At 45.0% G+C, this 26685-nt stretch overlaps 1 protein-coding gene across 1 annotated transcript in view; it reads right to left on the bottom strand.

Moving 5' to 3' along the window:
* Nucleotides 1–1411: 1411 nt before the first annotated feature.
* Nucleotides 1412–26685, bottom strand: part of LOC147614256 (ras-related protein Rab7) — a 60875-nt gene continuing 35601 nt past the window's right edge. Inside the window, exons 5-7 of the mRNA XM_086780807.1 lie at nucleotides 2578–2658; nucleotides 2328–2473; nucleotides 1412–1861 (exon numbers count right to left, since the gene is read on the bottom strand). Of these exons, the coding sequence (XP_086636933.1) occupies nucleotides 1795–1861; nucleotides 2328–2473; nucleotides 2578–2658 (294 nt within the window). The 3' untranslated portion in view covers nucleotides 1412–1794. The remainder of the gene's footprint in view (nucleotides 1862–2327; nucleotides 2474–2577; nucleotides 2659–26685) is intronic.

Here is a 26685-nt window from a genome sequence, read left to right as displayed (position 1 = left end):
TACGACAACCATGCACTCATTTTAGCTTAGGCCAGAATGGGAAGCAACATATGTATTGTAGAATGAGGACAATGATGATGATGTTAGTAGTGGTGATGATGATGTTGGTAGACATGAGTGAAGATGTAGATGAAGAAGAAGATGATGCCAATGATGAATGAGCTCTATCCTCTCAATCATCTTTTTCCCATAATCCTTGAATCATAAAAAATATATAAATCAAGGCAAGAAGAACTAAGTTTTATTGGTTACTTAAGCATAAGCACTCTACGAAAGTACATTATGGTATTTCCAAAATCAAAGCATATTACTTGGCTATGGATGAAGCAAAAAACATGAAAAAACATTTTCATATCGAACATAAAAAAGCTTTAGAGACCATGATCACAAGCCATAATTCACAAAACAAAATTAGAAACACAAAGACCAAACTCTATTGAAGTCATTTAGAACATACATACATACATATATATATATATATATATATATATATATATATATATATATATATATATATATATATATAGTGATGTGAGTACATACTCAATTGAGATGCCATTAGGCTAGATTCAAACCCAATATCTCGTACTTGAGAGGCATGGGCTGTAACCCAAGAGGCAAGAAAAAAAAGATCATAATTTATACAATTTTTCAAATTGAGAAGAGTATTAAGCAATTAAATACCTGGTAAAGCCTATGAATGGCAACATCAATCCAAGCACAAAAACTAGGCTTTCACTATCCACAAACTTAGTCTAAGAATCTAGACAACAAAAGACATCAAATTTGAACAATATTAAACCACATAAGAAATTATGGATGGTTCATATAAACAAATTTCTATTTTATATTCCAACACGAGCTCGATCAACATTAACATACCTCCAAGTGCAAACTTGCTTTCTCTTAGAACGGAGATGGACAGTAATCTGTAATGATACGAACCTTCCGAATACCAGCATTTGTCCTTGAAGGAAGCAAGAGGCCCGAGGCCATGCATGGACTTAATTTCATCACTAGATCTTAACACAGGAGATCGAAAAATTAAAATTTTGACAAATGAGGCCTCTTTTGTGTGTATAGTTTAGGTAAAAGGGTTTCAAAAAGGGACAAGTAGGCCAAAAAATAGGATAAATGGATGTGTCTGGAGAGACCCCTAACCACCACCACCACCACAGCACCATGGCAGCACAGAATCTTGGCACAAGCCCTAGATTTGACATCAAGTAACATTGAAAGCCATGCTTTCATAAGTCGAATTCCTATTTTCAAGTTAAAGAACGCAACCATAAAGCAATCACTATTTCATCGCACAATGTAGTTCCAAGAAAACCTGTGGAGCTCTAACTATTTGAATCCATACCCTGCAAGGACTAAATCATAAACCACTACAGGCTAAACAATCTAAGTAAAATATAAAAATCCCAATCTTCCTTATGAGCACAATTATCAATGGAAGCTGAAAGTATGTGAGTAATGAGTACCCATTCAAAAATGGTGCACAGCATAATATCAATTATTACAAGGACCTAACCTTCAGAGTTTCAAGATCTCAAAATCACAGAACCAAGCTGATATCAGTAGCCCTCACTACCCTACATGGACAAAGCGAATAAACATAAAACCTGATTCAAGAATCGCTCCACAGTGTATAGAAACTGGATTTATGCAAATCTTCGACCTCTCTCGACACAAACTGACAACAAGGCACATTCAAGAGTTTCGAACTCTGCTCTCTCATCATGTACATCTTTAAAATCCTATCAGTATCTGATCGTGCATCAGCCTCTCTTGCTAGCATTCACAAGTTGATGTCTTTTGTGGCCGCCCACTTGACATATCAATCGTGTCCGGAAGATATCTGAAACACAAAATGATCTGTAAGAAATGATATCTAAATCACAAAAATTGAAGCAGCCTGCATAATGATTCCTCATGCTAGTATCATTCAAACCATGCCATTTCTCTGGATTCTTTCTCTAACCATGCGCTGCTGTGCTGTGGGAGACCATGTGGTGGTTGTGCCTGCCATGATGCTGGGTAGCCTCAGACACTTCCAAACCAACTGTTTTATAGAGCATGCTAAAAATTGCTCTAAAAAAGCAGTATAATCCAATGGACTTGAACAGCCCCTTGAAGTCTAATGCTGCTTGATATATCACTCTAACCATGAAATTGCTAACATGTAAATCCTCTTGATATTAACATTCTAAACATTTGATTCCTCTGATATTATAATTCTAACCATGCAATTCCTCTTAATATTATCATTTTAACCATGACATCTCTCTTTATATTATCATTCTAACCATACAAACAATACTTACATTTCTTCCTCTGTCTCATTTTTCAATGCATTCTTCGCAATGCATTGAAATGCTGCATCCACATTCAGATCCTCTTTGGCAGAAGTTTCAAAGTAGGGGATGTTTCCTTTGGTTGTGCACCACGCTTTCGCCTTCTTTTCGGATACCTAAGATTGAGGAGGAACAAATCAAAGGGTTTCCCTCGCAAAAAAGAAAAAAAAACACTTTTCTAGAGAAGCCAAAATAACTGGGCAAAGAAGATGGTACATACCACACGGCTGTTCCCACCATCTATGTCCACTTTGTTTCCGAGCACCACAAAAGGAAAATTTTCTGGATCAGATGGATTTGCCTGCACAAACAGAGGCTCAATATTCAGATCTCTCTTCAACATCACATTTTTAGCTTGTCCATACAAAAGGCAAGCCATCGTTATCCCAAGGTATTTTAGAAAAGCTTTTAGAAAAACAAAATAGTCTCTCTCTCTCTCTCTCTCTCTCTCTCTCTCTCTCTCTCTCTCGCAACTCAAGTAGAAGAATCCACAAGGTCAGGCAGCTAGCCAACTTTAATCACTGCTGAATTTTGAAGCAAACCACTCAGAATTTTCAGCAATCGCTTGAGAGAGAGATAGAAGAATGGAAGAGAGAAAGCCGACATAGCATAGACCTCGAACGGCCGGGCCCCTTCACAAGAATATAGATTATTCCTCCATAATTATTACAAAGTGTATTGGCTGATTAAATTCAGCATGGCATCACCATCAAACAAATGCTTTGGAATCTCTTAAACTGTACGTGATGGCTTACCATACAAGCACAAGAGTTGGAGAAACTCACCCATCTGTGTGCCACCCCAATGGCCTACCAATGGGTCACACACCCGGTGTTAATCCATTTCTAGGATTAACAAGAGCGACTACCATTATCTTACATCAAGGAGTCACGGTACCGGATAGATACACCAAAGGGTCATACATTCATGATATGAAGCATTAGTGTCCAAAGCTACAACTTGGACGGGCGCCCGTAATGGTGTGACGAAGTATTTATAGCAATTCCCGCTTCAAGAGCGTGTGGTAGCAAGTTAGGATGAAGTCCTTAGTGATGTACTTCATGGATATATTATGATAGTCATTGTAATAGCATTAGGCCTCTTATGATCCTAAAGTGCCCGGCCGGCCAGAGTTTAAGTGAGTGTGAACACTTATGGCCATGTATATAAGTGAATATCTCTCATAATACAAGATACTCTCCCATTGTGCAATTGAGTCTTGCTCTTGCTAATTCTCTTGCTAATCTCTCTCCCTAATGCATGCTAGTGAGTGTGTGTGAGTGAAGTGAGGTGAGAGGAGAGACGATACATTCATGAAATCTCAGAAATTCAGGAGAAGTGACATAGATCACTGCTTGTACACCAAGAAAGCTTTGGATGGCAGTCTATTGATCCTCATCTTGTATGTTGATGATATGTTGATTGCCGGGAAATCTCGTAAAGAGATGGATGCCTTGAAGCAGAGGCTGCATCAAACCTTTGATATGAAGGATTTGGGTGATGCAAATCACATCTTGGGTATGCGGATACTTCGGGACAGAAATCAGCATGTGTTGTATTTGTCTCAGAAGGAATACATTGGCAAAGTCTTGCAGAGGTTCAATATGGACGGGGGGAAGAAGACTAGTACTCCTCTGCCTCCATATGTGAAACTCAGTGCTATGGACAGCCCACAGTCAGATAGAGACAGGGCTGATATGGCCAAGATTCCGTATGCTTCAGCTTGTGGCAGTCTCATGTATGCCATGGTTGCTACTAGGCCGGACATTGCATTTGCAGTGGGAGTGGTTTCTAGATACATGGCCAACCCTGGCAAGAAGCATTGGGAAGCAGTGAAAGGTGTCATGAGATACCTAAAGGGCACACAGGATTTGTGCATTTGCTTTGGCAAACAGGATGCATTAGTGCATGGTTACACGGATTCGGATTATGCCGGTCATCCAGATAACCGGAAGTCTACTACCGGTTATGTGTTTACATTCACAGGAGGTGCTGTGTCATGGATATCCAGGATGCAGAAGTGCACTGCCTTATCTACTACAGAGGCCGAGTATATTGCAGCCACAGAGGCTTGCAAGGAGACATTATGGCTATCTCGGTTAGTGGTTGATTTGGGCTATACAGGGAATATTCCATTGTTGCATTGTGACAGTCAGAGTGCCATCCAGTTGGCAAAGAACCCTGTCTTTCATGCAAAGACGAAGCATGTGGATATGAAGTATCACTTCATCAGAGAGGTGATAGAGAACAAGCAAATTCAGCTTGTTAAGATTCACACGGATGACAACCCGGCTGATCTGTTGACAAAGAGTTTGCCTCCCGAGCGGTTTGCTCATTGCAGACACTTGATGGGCATTGGATGAGGCCAGTTTCAGCCTTGATATGGCCTTGTATATTATCATGTACATGCTGATTTTTCTTTTCCTTTACTTAAGGGCACTTTGCCTTTAAGTGGGAGGTTGTTGGGGTAAAGGCGTTATGCCCACCCTTATAGTGTGTACAAGCCCATAAGTTATAGTACATAGTACACTTAGTACTTTTAATGTACTAAGTGCACTATGTGTACTAGTGCAATATACATGTGTGATAGGGAAGTCACACACTCATGCCTCATGAGTTGACTTATCCCCACAACTCTCTCTCTCTCTCTCCCTTGTGTTTCTCTGTGTATGTCTCCCACATAACTCTTAACCTAACCCTAATTCTCCCATCAACGCAGTGGCGCCCCTTGCGGTATTTCTTTAATTGATTATAAGAGCTTTGTTTACAATATAAGGCTAGGAACTCAGCCGTCGCAGTAGAACCCTAGAAGCCTGCAAAGAACCTGCATCTGGCTTCTTTTCCACTCGGCATCCACAAACAAATCCAGCCATTGCTCACATCGAAAGACCCTCTCACATTGAGTCTGCATACAGAAGCTTTCTCCCATGATCAAAGCTGCCACAACCATCCATAGCCTCACACACTATGAACAGCATCACACCCTGACACATCCAGTGCTTCTGCATCACAACACAGACTCCCAAACTGTCTCTCAAAAGAGAACTCGTATCACAGCACAGCATACCATACAGTTGACACACCTGTACCAACCTTCTCTACCTTCCAAGGGTACTATCCATCTCTGTCATGGATTCCCTGTCCCCTGCCCAATCAGTAGCAAGGTTGAACCAAGCATGTGTCCATTCCTGTACCTTCTGCCTGCATGTGACCTATCTCCTGGAGAAACCCAAAAACATGTTTCCTCGAGAAACCTACGACCTATTTCCACATGAAACCCTTAGGCCTGTTTCCCTTTTGAAACTTCGGTTCTGTTTCCCATACATCTAGTTACCTGTTCCCTCATGAAACATCTGGCAACATAGAGATGCCCATAACTGTAGGTCCCACTGTTCCTTTCTAGGAGGAAGAAAACAATCTCCTCCATGAGCACGCAGCCATGCGAGCTTGCATCACTCCCATGCCAAGAAACATAACCAAATGACCTTGTACTTGCAGCCAAAAACCCAAGCACATAGCTGAATTTGCAGCCAAACAAAAACAGCCCATAAACAGTTTCAAAACAGTCCCGGAATTGCTCATGCACGTAGCCAAAAACACAGCCATGAAACAGTCCATGAACCCTTCCAAAACAGTCCAAAACCTTGCCTTGTTTCCACCCTCCAAACTGCCAAACCCTTCCTCTCACAAAGGGCCAGAGAAACAACTCCAAGACAGTCACAAGCCAATGAAAAGAGAGACAAAGAGAAGAGAAAATAAACAGTAGCCGGCTGTCTCTACATAGTAACAGTCCACCGCCTTCCACTTGCTCCTCCGGCTGTCCACTGTCTTCCACGAGAAAGAGAAAAACAGAGAGAAGCATGGGAAAAGCCTGCAGTCCAGCCCACCTGTTGGCAAGGGAAAGAGAGAGAGCACGCCCAGCTCTGTGCGCCTGCTGTCCTGCAGCCGCCTGCAAGGGAAAGTCCCTGCTGACCAGTCCGCCTCCTTCTCCTGCAGCTGTACCTGCTCACAGATGCTGCAGCCTAACTGTGTATCCAAGAAGAGAGCCAGCCAGTCACCTGTAGCCTCTGTATCTCCTGCCCCACCCTTCACACGAGCATGAGAGAGAGTTCAGCGTGCAGTTCTGTGCGCCCAGCCAAGCAGCCTGCTTTCCAACGAAAAAGCCAGCCCATGTATCTTTAGGCGACCAGCCCTATTTTCTCCCAAAAAGCACATGCGACTGGAAAACTGCAGCTCGACTCCCTCTAAGAAAAGCATAAGGCCACGATTATTCCCTAAAAAGGGATTCTTTTATTTTTAAAGGCTTTTAAACCTTTGTCCCCTCCAAAACCCTTTGTCACCATGGGTTATGAGAGAAGACTTTAATCACTTGGCCCCCTTCACACTTGGGGTTGTCCACACATGGGCTTACTTTTTGACTCCAACCTGATGCCATTCACACTGTCCACCATGTCCCCGTGCACACCTGCATACTGTCCAGAGAAAAACACAGGGTCGTAACACCGAACCTCCACCCTAAGGAGGGTTCGTGAATCGTTCCTCCTGGTCCAGGACCATGGGCACAAGCTCCTCCCACGTGATGGTACTGAGCCTGCCACTGGTAATCAAAGACGAGTAAAATGCTGAGTACTGAAAGGGCAAGTGCGACAGCAACGTTATGGCCATGTCCTCTGACGATATCTCCTTCCCAGCCTGAAGAACTTCCTGCTGAAGAGCCTGCAACTTGTTAATATGCTCCCGCATCGTCAACGACTTTGCAGGGCTAATAACCCGCATCTATACTTCCAAGGAAATCCTCTTCATGGGCGATACCCTGTTGTAAAGAGAGGCCAAATGCTGCCATATACCTCTGGCCAGCGTCATATGCTTTACATGATTGATTACCTGCAGTGTGCAGTTGAGAAAGATAAACAAACGGACCCTGGCGTTGGCACGATCCCACATCTGTGTCTGAGCGACGGTAACTCCCCTTCCTCTACTTCCGGCCGTGGAACCCCGATAACGATGAAATCAGCAAGGTCATATGACTCCAACACAAACTCCATCATCTACCGTAATTGTTCCCGTCCAACTCACGGTCCACTGGGAACGTGGGGAGAGTCGGGATCTTCACATGCTTCTCAGCCATCTCTAACAAATCTGCCATCGCGGGGATGTAACTGAAAAGGATGGGTGGGTGGGAAAAAAAACTCTAAACCTGCAAGTGGCTGTCCAGCACTTCAGCCCGCCTTCCTCTTGCAACTTCTCTTCCCGGACAGTCCAAACAGTCCACCAATCAGCAACGTAACTATCCCCCTCTTGCTCAGAAAACTCCCAAGATCTATCAAGAGCCTACGGCTCTGATACCATGTCAAAATACACAGCGGAAATGATAACCAAACTTGAGACCACAAGAGCAAGTAGAGTGCAGAAAATAGACAGCACAAGAGAAGGAGAGAGATAGGCGTATAACTCTTCTCTATGCACAAGATCCCGAGAAATAACTGAATGAGTACAATGTGGGGCAATGGGACCTATTTATATGGCCCCATCATGCAGTCGGCCAGCACTAGTGGCCCTAACGACTGGGCACATCCGGTCGGCCACCAGAGAAAAATACCACGACCCCTCCTGATGAAGTCGGCCAGCTCCTGGTACACATGAGTGCAGTCGGCCAGCATCAAAGGCTCCTGCCAGCCTGTGGCAGCCACCCACATCATGGAGAAAATGGGAAAAAATGGGAAAAAAATACGGGGAGTGAGGAACAATGATAAAACACCTATACAGGGCGGGCACACCCACAACAGAGGCCCTGGTGTCTGATAAAGACAAGAGATGACTTCTAACAGGAGGGGCTGGCCGTTCCGGCTCAGTGCGGTGTTTATTCATAGTTCTTGTGGTATTCCTGCTGTGTGTTCTCTGTCTGAATACTTGGAGAGTTCTGTCCTTCTGTTTCGAGTCATCCGCTATTTGTGATAGTGGTATCAGAGCATTCCAGACTATTTGGAAAAGAGCAAAGATTTTGGGAGAGACTCGGATGATTTTTCTCTTCGCTTCGACGCTATGGACAGGACAGCACTATTCGGATACGACATCAAAACTTTGTTCAAGAACATGGCTGCAGAGTTCCAGAAGACTCTAGATGCCCAGAAGGAGTTCTATTCAGAGCAGTTGGACAAGCTCCTTGGACAATTGGCCACATGAGAAAGTAAATATCGGCGCTACCCATACGTAGAGACACTATTGTCCGGAAAGGTAGCTCAAGATCGGTTGGTTATGGACATTTTCGGAGATCTAGCCCAAATGTATGCCGAAGATCCAACAGACTTGGCTTTCAGATATCTCTCAGAGGACGACGACATTCAGCTACAGCCCTTTGGCTACATAGGTGGCCAGAGAGTCGTTGTCTTGTTTGACAACGGCAGCACGGAGGACGTGGTCACAGAACAAGCCGCTCGGCGTGCCCGTTTCGTCCTGAATTCGGTGGACAAGCAAGTTGAGGGTTTTAGCACAGGCATGACAACGAGTGTCAAGTATGAAGCTCTAGGTGCTAAATTGGTTATTCAGGGCATAGAGTTTGTGCATGATTTTATGGTTGCCCCTCTCGTAGAAGCAGACATAATATTGGGCATTCAGTGGTTTCACAAGTTCCTTCCTAATGTCAAGTGGGACAAGCACACTTTCCAAGTTAGTCGGAACGTGTCAAACGCACTAGTGACCAGTAAGTGTGAGCCAAGAATTACGAACTTTCCGCTCATAAGCCATTTGTAGGCTAAACGAGCCATCAGCAAAGGCGCACATTGTGCGATGATATACATCCAGACTGCCCAAACGGGGATCAGTGCTTCCGAGAAGTATTTGGCTCTCCATGAAAAGTTCCAGAAGATTTTTCTTCGGGACAATCTCCCTCCCCAGCTCCCCCCGTCCAGACCAGAGGACCACAAGATCAATCTCCTCCCAGGCTCGGAACCATAGTCACATGAAAACGAGTTTCTGGAGTGAGAAACCCCGAAACGTTTCAGAAACTCCTAATTTTTTTGGTTTCTCAAAAAAAAATTGTTTCTCAAAATGTTAAAAGTTCCTATTGTTTGGAACTTTAGCAATGCAAAATTATATAGAAAAAAAAACCGAACCTTGGCATTTCTTAGCTGAAGGCCGAAACGTTTTGCCCCGAAACCCCAAAAACCCCGAAACGTTTCTGGTGACTATGCTCGGAACCTCCGAGCAAATTTCCAAATCACCTTTCCAAGACAATGGAATCAGAGTTGGACCACCAACTCCAAGAATTGTTGCAATTTGGCTTTATCCGCCCCAACATGTCGCCATTTGCAGCACTGATCCCGTTTGTCAAGAAAAAAGATGGGTCTTCTCATTTGTGTGTCGATTATCGTGCACTCAATAAGCTGACTATCAAGAGTAGATTCCCGATGCCTCAAATAGATTATATTCTCAAGAGGCTGAATGAGACTAAGGTGTTCTCGAAACTCGATTTAAAGAGTGGGTACCACCTCGTGAGGATTGTGGAGAGGGACATTACCAAGACAACCTTCCTTACGGAACATGCCCACAATGAATTTGTGGTCATGTCTTGGCTTGACGAACGCCCCAGCCACATTCAACCACATGATGATGGGTGTGTTCCGGGAATTAATTGGAAAGTGTGTGTTCATATTTCTGGATGACATACTAGTATTTTCAACTACGGTTGAGCAGCATGACATTGATGTGGAGAAAGTCCTGAAGTTATTGGAAAGCAACGAGCTCTACGTCAATGAGAAGAAGTTGGAATTTTATTTGTTCGAGGTTCATTACCTTGGAAATATAATTAGTGCAGAAGGCATTCGACTTGATCCGGCTAAGGTGGCCGAGATTGTCAATTGGGAAGTACCTCATACTGCTTATGACATCAGATCCTTTGTGGGTATATGCCAGGCATACTCCACCCACATAGACAAGTTTTCTGACCTCTCGGCGGATCTCAAGGATCCGCTAAAGGGTGTCAAGACAAGAAGGCAACAGATTCGAATAACTCCACGAGCGTTGGAGGCATTCAAGAACCTCAAGGTGGCTTTATCAGAAGCACCTTGTTTAGCACTTGCCTCGTGGGACGAACCATTTCAGGTGATCACCAATGCGAGTAACATCGCAATTGGAGATGTATTACAACAGAATGGTCATCCAATAGCTTACATGTCTCGTAAGTTACTGTCCGTAGTAGAAAAGAATTACTTAGTCTACGATCGTGAACTCCTCGCAGTTATACAGGCCTTGAAACATTGGAAACATTTTCTTTATGGCCGTGATTTTGAGGTTCTCACTGACCATCAGGCATTACCTTGGATTCAGACAATGTCAAGTGCACAGTGGAGTGACCGACAGCACCGCTGGAGCTAGATATTCCAGCAATTTGGTAAAATGATTGAGTACCTTCCAGGAAAGGCCAATCCAGTGGCTGATGCTTTGAGTAGGAAGAGACAAGTAACTTTGATTCAGACCACTACACTCAACCTTGTTGGTACGGGACTAGACGACATGAAGCACACGTACGCGGATTCCGAGGAATTCAGTACACAATGGAAACATGCATTGGATGCCATAGAACCATGCCACCTTTTGATATGCGATGGTTGGCTTTTCTACAAAGGCCGACTATGTGTCATGAAGTCGTTCAGGACAGCTCTTCTCCATGACACCCATGATGCCATTACTGGCGGTCATAGGGGCATGAATTCGACTTTGGAGAAGTTGGAACGGCAATATTTTTGGCCAAAGATGAGGTGAGATGTGTTTTCATATATATACATCAGTGTGATATTTACAAAAGGTGAAAGCTCCTCGGGGGAAGAAGATAGGGTTGCTACAACCCTTGCCAATTCCTGAGGAACCTTTCCAAGAAATTTCGATGGATTTTGTCACGAATTTGTCTCCCAGTCCAGGTAAGCGTAATACTCAATGCTTAACTTTAGTTAATAGATTTAACAAATTTGTTATGCTTATTCTATGCAGGGCCAATGTGACCACCAAGAATGTTGCCCATTTGTTCATTCGGCATTGGTACCCAATTGGTGGGATTCCTAGGACCATAGTGTCAGACCGAGATGCCAAGTTTACCAGTCATTTTTAGAGGGCATTGTTTGATAACTTTGGTACTAAATTGAATTTTTCCAGTGCATTTCACCCCCAGGCGGACGGCCAAACAAAAATCTACAACCAGTTGGCCTTTGATGTACTGAAGTGTTATGTCCACGATCAACAAGGTAAGTGGAAATCTTATTTGCCTTTAGTTCAAGCTGTTTTGAATGATTCTTTTTCTTCAGCTATTGGCAGGACTCCATATGAGGCAGCGTTTGGAAGACCATTCTAGTCGCTATTGACCAGAACCTCCTCTTCGGTACCTAAAGCGAATAGATTAACAGAGTCTTGCCAGGAGATTTTGGAGTCAATAAAAGACAGGTTGGCTAAAGCGCAAGGGGCCTACACTAGACAGGGCAATAAAGACCGAAGGGATATAAAGTTTTCGGAAGGTGATTGAGTTTATCTTCGGAGTATGAAGCAAAGGTTGAAACAGGTGGGCAAGCGATGCCCAAAGTTGTCTTTCAGGAGCTTCGGACCTTTTCCCATCCAGAGAAAGATTAACGAGGTTTCAATGAAGTTGAAGCTACCTCTAAGTTGGACTACGCACGATGTGTTCCACATCAATTGGTTAAAACCATATGCAAGTCCGATCCCTTCAGAAGTTAAAGACGAGGCAGCACTAGATATCATTGATGAAGCTGAAGTTATGGTTCCAGAACTGATCCTTTTGCACCGCTTCAAGCATGGCTCAGGCCGAAGACAATGACAGTTCCTCACAAAGTTTCAGGACCGAGGGACCCACGAAGCGATATGGCTTGACAAAGAGTTTTTCCACGACTATCCGGCGTTATTGACAGATTATTTGGAGGCTATGCAGCTTCTGTCAAGTTAAGCAGAAAGGGATGTCACATGCATCCCGCACTTGGATGCCATGTAGACATATCTGTACAGAAGGTGAAGGACCTGGGGTGGAAAACTGGTCCCATGTGAGCCCAGTCCGGGACGAGTCAACCAGGGTTCCACTCCAGTCGTCCGAGGTCAGGTTTGCATTGTCCTGCACATGAAACAGTGCCAGTCCGCGTTGTGAGTCTCCCTCTAGAATGATGTCAGTTGTTCTGTATGTTTGGTTTGCGACTAGATGTCAGACGGGTGTGTAGATGTAGGTATGCATCAGGTCCGGGCACGGGGACAAGGGGCTTAGGCAAGCCCCAGGACTTGCCCACCAGTCCAAGGAGGGGTTGGGCAAGCTGTCAGCCAGCCTAAGGGGCCTGGCCAGGCGGCCGACAAGGCCTTTGGGCCAGCCCAGCCAAGCGGCCAGGCCCAGGGGCTGCGCAACGGCTTGCGCTGGCCTGGATAACAGCCCACAGAGGCGGCCAGGACAGTCCAGTGTGAACACGTGGGACTTCTTCAGTATTTAATGCTATTTAAACAAGTCGTGGAGGGAAAAGTTACCAGCCGACCAGCATCTTTTAGGGGTATAAATACCCAAGGCATAATTCAGTTCTATCATCTCATAATTCACAAAGTGGTGCAGCTACTCAAGGGCCACGACAACCAAGGGAGAAGCTAACGCAAGGGTGAAGGTTTGAAGGTCAAGGGCAGAGATCTATCTCAGCCAAAACAGGTTCAGTAAATCATTTATTTTCAGATTTTGCATCATTCTAATAAAAGCAAATACACCATTCGTGGTGGGGGCCCTACAGAGGGTATTCGGGACCCAATACTGTGTCCTCTTCTCCCTCCCTCCCTCCCTCCCTCTCTCTCTCTCTCTCATCTTCTGCACATCTACGTTCAGTTTTGTGCATTAATTTCATCGCGACAAGTGTGCTGATTTCTGAGCATTGAAGTTACCGATCGCCCCCGAAGCTTCCGCATGTTACAACAGTTGTACGGACAGATCTGCTAGCGGCAGTTGTACGGACAGATCTAAGCAAGGACATAGCCTGGCAACTGTACAGCTAGAGCAGAAAGACAAACTGTACGGCCAGTTCTACTTGCGGGGCTGTTGTACGGACAGATCAGAGAGAGAGAGAGAGAGAGAGAGAGAGAGAGAGAGAGAGAGAGAGACTTGTCTGAGGATGGAAGCGCATGCATCAAAAGAGAAGCCCCATCCCTTTTTAATGAAGTCGACCAGCTGTATATAAAGTGCTTTTTCCCTTTTTGCCCAAAGTAGGTGAGCTTGCCCAAAAATATCAACTTTCTGCTTTTCCCAAGCTTGCTTTCCAAGTTTCATGTAGGTGCCTCCTTTTGTCCACCTATCCATGCCCAAAATAATATAATGTCCAGCCCGTCTTTAATGATGTGTGAACACACCTGCCTTATAAACCTTATAAGCCACTTTAAATGATAAAAATCCCATGTTGCTCATGCTCTGTGGCCATCTTTCAGGCCAAACTTTGCCGGTGAATGCTCCAACTTTCTTCTTCTGTGGAAAAAAATCCCCATTCACAGCTTGGTTCCGCTCAAGGTGTAAAACACTGGTCAAGGCTGGTGAAGGGACCAAATGGTGACATCCCCTCCGTCTTATAAAGAGTTGTCCGCAATTGAATAAACTTGATACCACTGAAATATTCTTCAAATAAAGCAGATGCACTACCAATAAAATTTCATAATCCATGCATTAAAGCCATAAATCCAGATCACGATCCGAAGTCATATACGGGCATAAGAGCCAACCGTATCAAGATAGAATCTTTATCCATATCCGGAGTCAGCAACTCTGATAATAAGCAGCCACAGGCACAAGAGAAAAGAGCACCACTACTATGATCCATACACATGCCCAAGCCAAACATGCTTCACATGTCCATATGGTTCACGAGGGCAATGACCCTTCCACGAAACCATACATGCTCGCCAGGGTTTCCCCTTCCACAAGGCTTGACTCACGAGGCTCACCAACCCTTCCATGAGTCCAGATATTAACTCACTAGAGTCACCAACTCTTGCATGAGTTCACAGGGTTACCAACCCGAAGTCACTCACTAGGGTTGCGAACCCTTCCATGAGTTCATGAAATACTTACTAAACAGAGTCACCAACTCTTCCATGATCTCATGAGTTCAAAAAGTGAGAAATCAGAGTCACCAACTCCTCTCACTGGACAGATTCACCAATTCTTCCATGAGTTTAGAGAGAGTCACCAACTCTTCCATGAGTGCAGTAGGGTTGCAAACCCTTCCATGAGTTCATGAAATACTTACTAAATAGAGTTACCAACTCTTCCATGATCTCGTGAGTTCAGAAGTCACTCACTAGGGTTGCGAACCCTTCCATGAGTTCATGAAATACTTACTAAACAGAGTCACCAACTCTTCCATGATCTCATGAGTTCAGAAAGTGAGGAATCAGAGTCACCAACTCCTCTCACTGGACAGAGTCACCAATTCTTCCATGAGTTTAGAGAGAGTCACCAACTCTTTCATGAGTGCAGTATAACATAAGATAACAATAAATCACAGGCATAGAGATCCTGGTTCTCCATAAACATGTCTGCGAGACAGATAGTTTTACAGACATTTTGGGAGACGATAGAAATCCATAGAAAAATCCTCTATCCATGAGACATCCGTAAATCCCAGAAATCCATTGCATCCCGAATAAAAGGGAGCGAGGAACACACTCCATCCCGAGAAACTTGATTGACGTCGATGGAATTTGTATGCATAGTCATAGTGACAAAAGCATCAACAAAATCCAATAAATCCTCATTGCTGATAGATAAATGACTCCGTATGACATAGAATACCAAAATCATAAAGTAGTTTAGTGGCTTTGCAGCCAAAAGAGAGATATTTGAACTGCTCAAAATGTCTATCCTGCAACACATAGCAATAGACTGAGGATTCTTCTTACACACAGATGCAAGAGTGAAAGTATATATATTCAACCAAAAACTAAACATATAATTATTTCTTGCATGTACAAAGCCAAAAATACTTGGCTGATAAAAAGGATACTGACAAAAATACACCACTGAAGTGTATGCAAAAATTAGCATCCTTGTACCAAATTCTACACCTTGAAGTGAGTTTGAGATCTGCTAATCTAAAATTCAGATGAAGCTTTAGCATTGTCATAATGCGTGATCTTTGGTTGGGGACAGAAGACTGTCATGTGACCTTCGGCTTCGCAATTAGTACATGTAGGCTGCCACGCATGCAGTTTTAGAGTAGCTCAAGGTTTCGTTCGACGTGCTACTCCTTCCTCTCAGACTCAAGAGGTGCGGGGTGAGGATCTTCAGTTTTTTGCGTCTCTTCAGGAGACGTCACAGCAGGCAAACGAGGTCTCTTCTTCTCAAAGCATGACTACTCATCCAAATCCTCCGGTGTGCATTTTCGGTATTGCTTATGAGGTTTTAGGATGAGAAGTTCAGTGTTTGTCTTGAGCAATTCATTGCGCTCATACTCCTGGTCATGAGCGCCCTTCTACTTATCTTCGAGCTCCCGGCTAATGATTGCTCCAATTGAAGAATTGGGATTCGAAGAACTAGGGACAACAACTAGGGTCTATGTGGAAACTGGGCTCACCACGGAAGCTGTGGAGGCTGAGGCGGTAGTCTTCTTAGGACACTCCCGAGAAGTGTGTCCTTTTGTATAGCAAAAGAAACACCTACCCTCCTTGTACTGAGCAATCTCCTCAGCACTCAATTTGCCACCTGTCTTGCCTGCCTTCGCTTTCTGATCTGGAGTGAGCTTGGGCGCATTGGTCAAGTTCTTGGAGCCAAAGACCGTGCTCTGTCCCGGGGAAGACCTCGTCTGGTTCTGGCCTTTTTCCCCCGAGGTAGTAACCCTGGGAGTAGCCGGCTAGGAAGTCTTGGGCTTGCCACCATTGTGCTTCATTTCAGCACTTTGTGCAAGCGAGAGTACGTCTTCGAAGGTGGCTGGCCTAAACATACGCACCTCCCACTGGATTTGCATGTCCAGGCCATACAGGAATTGCCCTTTCTTGTCCGTATCAGATAAGCCTAATTGCAAACATAAGTTCGAAATTCTATTGGCAAACTAAAGGACTGGTTGCGCGTTCTGACGTGCTCTCCTAAACTCGTCTTCGAGTCGCTCAAGGTAATGGGGCGGTAGAAACCGCTGCTTAAGGTCGCGGACAAACTCATCCCAAACATAAGCTACCATACCTAATCTGGTGCGGGCATGAGCCCACTGGGTCCACCAAGGAATGGCCTTACCTTCCAAGTACCAACTGGCTAAGATCACCTTGTCAATATCATTCTTTCTAACTGCGGTAAAGTAAGCTTCAAATTGATGCAACCATGAATAAAGAGTTATAGGGTCGAGTTTACCATTATACTTACTGAAGTTCATTTTCTCGGGAAAATGATTTTGAGGAAGCCGTTGGTGTCAGTCTTGCGTCCAAAGCCGCAAGGTATCGCTCATGTTCCACACGTCGCATGGCTTCGTCTTCACGTTGTCTCCTATGCATGCATCTGCAACTCAAGCATCGAACTCGACTGCGGTCGTGACCCCTCGAGAGGGTCCCTGTGTAGAGAATCTGGAATCTGGGATACGGAAGGAGAGGGAGGAGGATACAGAAAACGCGGTGCTGGAGAACGGGTGCGCTCTTCCAGAGCTAGTATCTGCGCCTTCTGCTCTTCCAACTTGGTACTCTGGTCTACGATTGCTCGCAACGTCTGCTGAAACATCTCTTTAACACCCATGCCTGATGCCCTAGCTGGGCTGCCTGGTGCACTTTGGTCCCAAGGACCTTGGTCTCTCTCGTCGTCGAAGCTCACCATAGTAGGAAAATGCACCTCCTTTCCGGAGCGCAATCTGACCATCCACTGTGTGTGCGGGAGACTTCGGGAGGCTTCTGGAGGCTGAAAACCAACCGTCCTTTGAGGGACAGGAGTCAATCCGAAAGGGGTGGTCCACCGGAGTCTGAAAACCAACCACACAAGCGAGAAAAAATTTCTGGTTTCTTGCTGAATCTTTACACTTGAAGTAGGCTCTGATACCACTGTAACATGCGGAAGCTTCGGGGGAGATCGGTAACTTCAATGCTCAGAAATCAGCACACTTGTCGCAACGAAATTAACACACAAAACTGAATGTAGATGTGCAAAAAAATAGAGAGAGAGAGAGAGAGAGGGGGGGGGGGGGGGGAGAAGAGGACACAATATTGGGTCCCGAATACCCTCTCTAGGGCCCCTACCACGAATGGTGTATTTGCTTTTATTAGAGTGATGCAAAATCTGAAAATAAAAGACTGACTGAACCTGTTTTGGCTGAGATGGATCTCTGCCCTTGAATTTCAAACCTTCACCCTTGCGTTAGCTTCTCCCTTGGCTTTCCTGGCCCTTGAGTAGCTGTAGCACTTTGTGAATTATGAGATGATAGGACTGAATTATGCCTTGGGTATTTATACCCCCAAAAGATGCTGGTCGGCTGGTAACTTTTTCCTCCACGACTTGTTTAAATAGCATTAAATGCTGAACAAGTCCCACGTGTTCACACTGGACTGCTGGACTGTCCTGGCCGCCTCTGTGGACTGCTGTCCAGGCCAGCGCAGGCTGCTGGGCAGCCCCTGGGCACTGGCCGACTGGCTGCTGGGCAGCCCATTGGCCTGGCCGCCTGGCTGGGCTGGCCCAAAGGCTGGCCGACAGCCTGCCCAGCCCCTCCTTGGGCTGGTGGGAAAGTCCTAGGGCTTGCCTGGCCCCCTTGGGGTGGCCCATAGCCTTCCCCGTGCCCAGACCTCATGCATACCTACATCTACACAACCGTCTGACATCTGGTCGCAAACCAAACATACAGAACAACTGACATCATTCCAGAGAGAGACTCACAGCGCGGACTAGCATTGTTTCATGTGCAGGACAATGCACACCTGACCTCGGACGCATGTGCAAGACAATGCACACCTAACCTCGAACGATTGGAATGGAACCCTAACTAACTCATCCCGGACTGGGCTCACATGGGACCAGTTTTCCACCCCAGGTCCTGCACCTTCTGTACAAACAGGTCTACGTGGCGTCCAAGTGCAGGATGCACGTGACAGCCGTACAGTTCAGGCCCACACATGTGAAGTCAACCTGTGCCTATTTCATCTCAGATTTTGGCCGAGCAGAGGGCTGAGGTTGATACCTGTTTATGGGCTGTTTTGAGGACTGTTTGACAACACTTTGGAGCTGATTTGTCTTGCTGAAGTTTTGTGGAAAAATCTGGTGTTATTCACACCCGCACTTTGGTCATCTTGTAAAAAGCTTCTATCTCAATAAAGAAGTACCTACGGAGGCCGCGGGGGGCGGGGGGGGGGAGGGGGGGGGGGGGTTCCGGCTCAGTGCGGTGTTTATTTATAGTTCTAGTGGTTTTCTTGATGTGTGTTCTCTGTCTAAATACTTGGAGAGTTATGTCCTCCTGTTCCGAGTTATCCGCTATTTGTGATAGGTGGTGCTCATATGGAGTCCAATAACATAGCAGAATGGTCTATGCATGTAACATGTGGAAGCTTCCGGGCTCAGAAATCAGCACACTTTTCACGATGGAATTAGCACACAAAAATTGAATGAAGATGTGCAAAAGAGAGAGAGAGAGAGAGAGAGAGAGAGAGAGAGAGAGAGAGGAGAGGACACAGTATTGGGTCCCGAATACCCTCTGTAGGCCCCCACCACGAATCGTGTATTTGCTTAATTAGAATGATGTAAATCTGAAAAGAAAATACAGGAAAACTTGACCTTTCTTGGCTGAAAAATCTCTGCCCTTCACCTGCAGTCCTTCACCCCTTTGCGTTAGCAAGCCCTTGGCTGTCCTGGCCCTTTGATTGCTTGAGCACTTGGTGAATTATGAGATAACTCAATGGGATTGTGGGCCTTGGTATTTATACTACCTACTAACAGCAGTCGGCGAGCATTAATCCAGGCGGCTGTCTTTATTCTGCCCACGACTGAATTATTAGCATTAAATGCTGAAATAATTCACATAAAAATCTGTGCATCTCTTCATGGCTGGTTGGGCATCAGGCGCATGATTCCAAAGGGGTTGGGCACTGTTTTGCAAGCAGTTTGTATGGGCTGCCCCATACATCAGCCAAGGCCTTCCTGGCCCTCATGGGGGTGGTTTTACACTATCCCCATGCCCACACAAAGACTTGGTGTCACCATTTGGCCACCCAAATGGTTCACTCTTGCTTTCACACTATGTACATATTGGATTGGTGTCCTGCTTATGGAATATGCCTATGCAGGTGATTGACACGTGTCATGCTGTATAGTTGGATATGATATTCCGCTGGGACTTGATGTTATCATGCCCGGAATATCTGGAGGACTTGGCTTTCCGCTGGGACTTGTGCCTTTGTGTACATGCCCGGAAACGCCTGGAGGATTGGCTTTCCACTGGGTCTGGTATTGCGTATACTTGCCTGGAAACGCCTGGTCTTATATGGTTTCATGAACGGAAATTGCTCATGCCAATGCTGCATTGCATAGCATCTTTATGTGCTTGCCTGCAAATGAAATTGCATGCTGTTTTCATGCCTGCATGACCTATGTGTAGTTCCGGGCTAGGGGACGCCCGCCCGTGAACCGTGCGTGTGAAACTGTCTGCTGACATGGTTGTGTGGCATGTGAACAGGTGGTAAGTATTACCCAATCTAGGCTCAAATAGCCCTTAAGACTTAGCCAATATTTATAAGTGAGTGCGTTCCCACTTCATTAAAGTTTGGGCGCCCAAAAGTCACTTATAAATTATGACCGCTTCCAAGTTCACACTCACTGAAGTCCCGAGGCGGACAAGACTCAATGTCCAGGACCTGATCCTCCCTTTTTACTCATAAATGGGCATCTCCCCATGTCCCTTCACCTGATTGGACCCCAATTCACTTACTTATTAAGAGAAATTCGTGTTTTCTCTTCATGAGGATTTTTGGAGGCTGAAAACTCTGTTTTTCCACCATTTCTCTCCATTTCCAAGCTCTCCATAGCCATACCCAACTTGCTAGGGTGTTTTCCAAGCTTCCAAGAGTGTTTCCAAGTGCTAATCACTCTCCTACTCACTCCCAATGACTGAAATTCAGCAAAACAGCTCTCATTTTTGCTGTAATTTCTGGTCTTTTTGCTGAAAACCCTAATTTCAGCCTTCCTTTCTCAAGTTGAACCATAGGGGAAGCTTTCCCAAGGTTCCCTTCATCCTCTTGAAGACTTTTGTCGCGAAGGATTGCGGCAAATCGAAGATATCAACACTTCTAAAGCTTCCAACGCGAAGGCTTCCGCTTGCAACAACTTCTATGAAGACTAGTAAGGTAATTGGACAATGTATTGTCATTACTTACTCAGTAGAAGGGCAGGACTCCTTGTTTAGCCGCCCTGTGTAGTATTTCTCTTGTCCTATGTGCTCTTGAAGATGTTGCTACCTTGCTTGGTAGAACATAGAGCCAATGGTAGAGAATATGGGCACTGAAGTCGGGCCGGGCATCAAGGCAGCTCCTTGGTGATCTACATCGACATACCATTGTTTTCTAAATGCTGAATTTCATATGCATTGGCATGGAGGATTTGGCAATGAATGCCCGTGAAGCTATGTATTGAATTTCTCCAATAGTAATACAATTTACTCAAGGGAGGGGTCGGCCGTTCCGGCTCATTGTGTGCCTCTTGTCAATTCAGCAATTTACTTCTTGTATTTGAGCAAGTGTCCTTCAAATCTTAGTGTATTTAAGTGTATTGATTAGCATTGTGTTCAACCAAGTTACATTGGTATCAGAGCATACGGTTCTCTTTCACTTCTATCGTGAGAGACGATCACCGTGAACACTAGCTATCTCTACACTTAGAACATTATGGACAGCCATACAATGAATGTTGGAGATGCTAATACAAGTGGCAGGGACAATGAAATGCATGCCTCCAATGCTTTACAGGATGAGCAAACTCATGTGGTGCACAATAGGGAACATGAATATGTGGGACAGCCGTCTCGTGGCAAAGAGAAGATGCAAGAAGAAGAGTCCATAGTCTTGAGAGCTGAACTTACTCGTATGCAGGCTCTTCTCCATGCACAACAAGAAGAATTGAATCTCTATCGCCGCGAGGACCCATTGGTACATGATCGTTTGAAGGCCAAGAAAGCTGAATCTTATATGGATCATGCAATGGCAATGATTGCTCAAGAGTTGCACATGCAACCAAGGGATGCAGCACGTGCATACTTGGCTCGTACCGAGGATGCCTATGCAGAAAAGGCAACCATCCCACATGTCTTGGAATCCCCACAAGTGCCCGAACAAGAAGTTATGTCTAAGAGGATGAATCTCCATGCTATGGGAGAGGAACAATCAGTGACTTCACGCCATGCAGGAATATCTCATGTAGCCCGTGAAGGATACAATGTTTATGGCAGTGGTCAAAATGTATGTCAAATGCCATTGCCGGCTGAAAATGTACATGCACAACACATGCAACATGGGCTGCAATTTTCTGTTGGTGCAGGTATTCCGCGTATCTCTCATGCCACTCATGCCTTCGAGTGTGCTCGTGAGGGAGAAGCTATGGCTGAAAATGTATCAATGCATGTTGAGGGGCCAGCCATGCCTCATGCTTACAGGGCACATGTATCTATGCCTTATGCATCACCTTTTGGTCCAAAAATGATGCCAGTCACAGGAGTTGTCCCAATGGACAAACATGGGGGAAAACATGTTGAGATGCACACACATGCATCAAAGTCTCGTGACTTCAAAGCCGGAGATAAATCTGTGAAGTTTGACACATATCATGGAGAGTATGATGCATCAAAGGCACTTGCTTTTATTGCCCAGTTTGATATTGCTTTCAGTGATGAGGATTTCACTCAGAAATCCATGATCCGGCATGTAAGCATGTTCATGAAAGGCACTGCTGCCCATTGGTGGCTCACGGAGAAGCTCTCACCGAATCCTGTTAGATCATGGGAAGAGTTCAAGGAGAGGTTCTATGCTCAATTCTTGCCTCCCAATGCATTGAATGAGATAACAATGAAGTGGGATTGGGTAAAGCAAAATGAGGGGGAATCGGTAAATGCATATGTACAAAAGTTTTGGAAAGTGCTCTTGGAGGTGTCTCCATTTATGCATGTCACCGAGGCGGAAAGAAAGAGAAGGTTTCAATCGGGATTGCAACCCGTGTACAAAGCGGGATTACAAATGTATCCTGGTCATACCTTACACCAATTAATCGCAGCCGCCACCGCCACCGAGCAATTGGAACTCAAATTGAGTCGATCCAATAAGGCTAAACCCTCATTTCAAGGCAAAGAGAGGGCTGTCCAAAACCTGCAAAATGATGGACAGCCACCTAAAAGGGACCAAAACCAAGCCAAATCAGGTCCAAAAGCTGAAAATAAGTTTGCTAACAAGCGCCCTTATAAGCCAGCAAACTTTGGTCTTAGTGCTGAGAAGAAGGAGCAATATATGCGTGAAGGCAAATGCTTTACTTGTGGCAGCACTGAGCACATGGCAAGAGCATGCCCAAATAAGAAGAACAAAGCTGAAAATGCTAATGTACCGAAGCCTAATGTGCATATGATTCCGGATGTGCAGGGCAACACTTCACATGATAGCAAAGATAGGGTTGTATGTAAAGCTTGGGGACAGCTCAAAGATCAACCTGCTTTGTTCATGTTTGATGATTGTGCATCGGAGAATTTCATATCCACTCAGATGGCAGCTGCTTTGGGTATTGAAGTGGAGGACATGGGTCCTCAAATTGAAGCAGGGGCTGCCTTTGTTGGTAGAGAAGTGCAGGTCATGCCTATTTTTGGCAAGTTGCGCATACACATTCAAGGCTATGTGGATCATGAGGATTTTCTTGTGGCGCCTTTGAATGGCTGTGATGTATTGCTTGGAAAGCCTTGGCATACACGTATTGATCCGTGCAAGGCTTACAAGACTAACAGGATCACCTTCATGCATAAAGGCCGAGAACATGTAATTGATGCTGGTGAAGAGGGTGATACCATTCCCCTTGTATCTCATGTACAAATTAAGAAAGTAATGAAAAAGAGTGTTTTTGCGTACTTGATTTTTGTACGAGATCCTATTGAGAAAACTAATGTACATGTAAACACTCTTTGTAATGATAGGCTGAAATTTTTGCAAGAGCACAATGATTGTTTTGCTGATGAGTTACCAAATGAGTTACCACCTGTACGACCGGAAGATCATCGCATTGATCTTGTGCCGGGTAGCTCACCACCTAATAGGCCAGCCTATCGTGTAAGTGCATCCCAAAAAGAGGAGATCATGAAGCAAGTGAATGAGCTTCTTGAGAAGGGTTTGGTTCAGCCAAGCTCTTCTCCATATTGTTCACCCGTCCTCTTGGTTCAAAAGAAGGATGGATCCTTTCGTATGTGTGTGGATTATAGAGCTTTGAATAAGCTTACCATCAAGAATCGGTTTCCGATTCCACGCATAGACGACATCCTTGACAAGTTGGATGGATCGGCATGCTTTAGCCGAATTGATCTCAAGAGTGGATATCATCAAGTGCGTGTAGTGCCTCAGGATGTACACAAAACTGCTTTCAGGACAGCATTTGGGCTTTATGAGTATCTTGTTATGCCTTTTGGTCTTACAAATGCCCCGGCTACATTCAATAGAATGATGGATCGCATATTCCGTGGATACAGGAAATTTACAGGTGTCTTCTTTGATGACATCCTAGTCTTCTCGAAGACCGAACAAGAGCATAAAGCTCATTTGGCTATTGTTTTTGAAGAGCTCCATAAGCATAAACTCTTCATAAATGCAAAGAAGAGTGAGTTTTTCTTGTCAGAGATACATTATCTTGGGCATATTGTGTCCAAAGATGGAGTGCGGATGGATCCTGCAAAGATTGATGCAATTCGGAATTGGCCCGAATTGAGTTCAGTGCATGAGATCCGCAGTTTTCTTGGATTATGCTCTTACTACCGTAGGTTCATTCGGCACTTTGCATGGATTGCTTCTCCTTTGCATGATTTGACAAAGAAGAAGGCCGTGTTCAAATCGACTAATGTAGAGAGAGATGCATTCCTCGCATTGAAAGATGCAACTACTCATGGTCCAGTGTTGATCGTTCCGGATTTGCAAAAGCCTTTTTGTGTGGAATGTGATGCATCTGGAAATTGCATAGGGGCTGTCCTTAATCAAGAGGGACATGCCGTGGCTTATGAGAGTCGTAGATTGCATCATGCAGAGCTATCTCTTGGCATTTATGAGAAAGAGCTCTTGGCTGTAATTCATGCACTTACTATATGGAAACATTACCTTCTTGGGGCTGATTTCACTGTGAAGACAGATCACCAGAGTTTGAGATATTTTCTTACTCAAACTAAATTGTCAGAGAAGCATATGAGGATGGCCAATTTCCTCTCTATGTTTCATTTTCAGATCTTGCACACCCCGGGAAAGAAGAATGTAGTGGCCGATGCATTGTCACGAAAGCCGTATGTAGCAGCTATCTCGGTTGCCTCTCATGGGGACTTGTCTACCATGCGTGATTTGTATCATACGGATGCTGATTTTGCCACTATTTGGGCTGATTTGATGGCTGGTCATGCACATGCCTCATATGTGATCAAAGAGGGTTATCTCATGAAAGATAATTGCCTATGTGTAGTGTCTGACATGAGGCAAAAGGTTTTGGATGAGTGCCATGCTCCTCCATATGCTGGTCATAGAGGCATAATGCCTACTACGCACATGATTGAGCGGTATTTCTTTTGGCCACGTATGCGGAAGGACATAGAGGCACATGTACGTGCATGTATCACCTGTCAAAAGGTCAAATTTGACAGGCAAAAGGCACCAGGTTTGCTTCAGCCATTGCCTATTCCCACGCAGCCATGGGAAAGTATTACAATGGATTTCATTATGGACTTGCCACGTACCCAACAGGGTAATGATGCAATTTGGACAATTGTAGACAGGTTTAGCAAGCAAGCTCATTTCTTGCCGGTCAAAAAGACCATCAAAGCTGAGCATATGGTTAAAATATATCTTGCACAAGTGTTCAAACATCATGGAATGCCGAAGTCCATTGTGGGGGATAGAGATCCCAGGACTACAAGTCTCTTTTGGCGGGCCTTATTTGATAATATGGGCACCAAATTGGACTTCTCATCAGCTTATCACCCTCAAACGGATGGGCAAAGTGAGGCTGCAAATTCAGCCGTGTTGGATCTCTTGAAATGTTATGTGGCGGATCAGAAGTCTTCTTGGGAGAAGTACTTACCGCTTGTGGAATTTGCATACAACAACACGGTGCATGCATCTACGGGAAAGGCCCCGTTTGAGATTGTTTATGGTAAGGTGGTTTTGCCACCCATCCTTCGCACAAAGGATGAGATATTTGCAGCTGATGAGTATGTAAGAGACTTGGATATTGCTTTTGCTCAAGTGCGGACAGCCATTGCAAGGTCACAAGACAAGCATAAAAAGGCTGCCGACAAGCATAGAAGGCAATTGGATGTTAAAGAGAATGATTGGGTATTGCTGAAATTTGAGAAAGCAAGACTTGCAAAGAGGCCTGGCAAAGAGGGTGCATATCCTAAGCTTGCAACCAGGTACTATGGACCTTTTCGAGTGATCGAGAAGATCAATGAAGTGGCTTTCAGATTGGCATTACCTAGTCATTGGCACATACACAATGCTTTTCATGTGAGTCTCCTTCGCAAGTATGTAGGGCCGGAGCCCAGTGAAATGGTCATTGAGGATCCACCACAAGTGGATCAGCTTGAGGAGATCTTGCAACCAGAGCAGATTGTGTATCACAAGGAACGCAAGCTTGCTGCAGGCAAAGTTGTGAGGCGTTACCTTGTGAAGTTTAAGAACTATCTTCCCATTGATGCTAAATGGGTAGATGAAGAGTTCTTCAAAGATTGCCCGCATGTCCTTCAGACATATTTGGATGCATTTCAGTTGCGGACAACTGTTTAGAAGCGGGGGGGAATGTCACCATTTGGCCACCCAAATGGTTCACTCTTGCTTTCACACTATGTACATATTGGATTGGTGTCCTGCTTATGGAATATGCCTATGCAGGTGATTGACACGTGTCATGCTGTATAGTTGGATATGATATTCCGCTGGGACTTGATGTTATCATGCCCGGAATATCTGGAGGACTTGGCTTTCCGCTGGGACTTGTGCCTTTGTGTACATGCCCGGAAACGCCTGGAGGATTGGCTTTCCACTGGGTCTGGTATTGCGTATACTTGCCTGGAAACGCCTGGTCTTATATGGTTTCATGAACGGAAATTGCTCATGCCAATGCTGCATTGCATAGCATCTTTATGTGCTTGCCTGC

The sequence above is a fragment of the Cibotium barometz genome, chromosome 42 (genome assembly GCF_041138505.1).
Source record: "Cibotium barometz isolate CiBa-2024 chromosome 42, ASM4113850v1, whole genome shotgun sequence".
NCBI lineage: Eukaryota > Viridiplantae > Streptophyta > Polypodiopsida > Cyatheales > Cibotiaceae > Cibotium > Cibotium barometz.
Note: the sequence above shows the minus strand (reverse complement) of the source record. Positions and strands in the feature narration are given on the sequence as shown.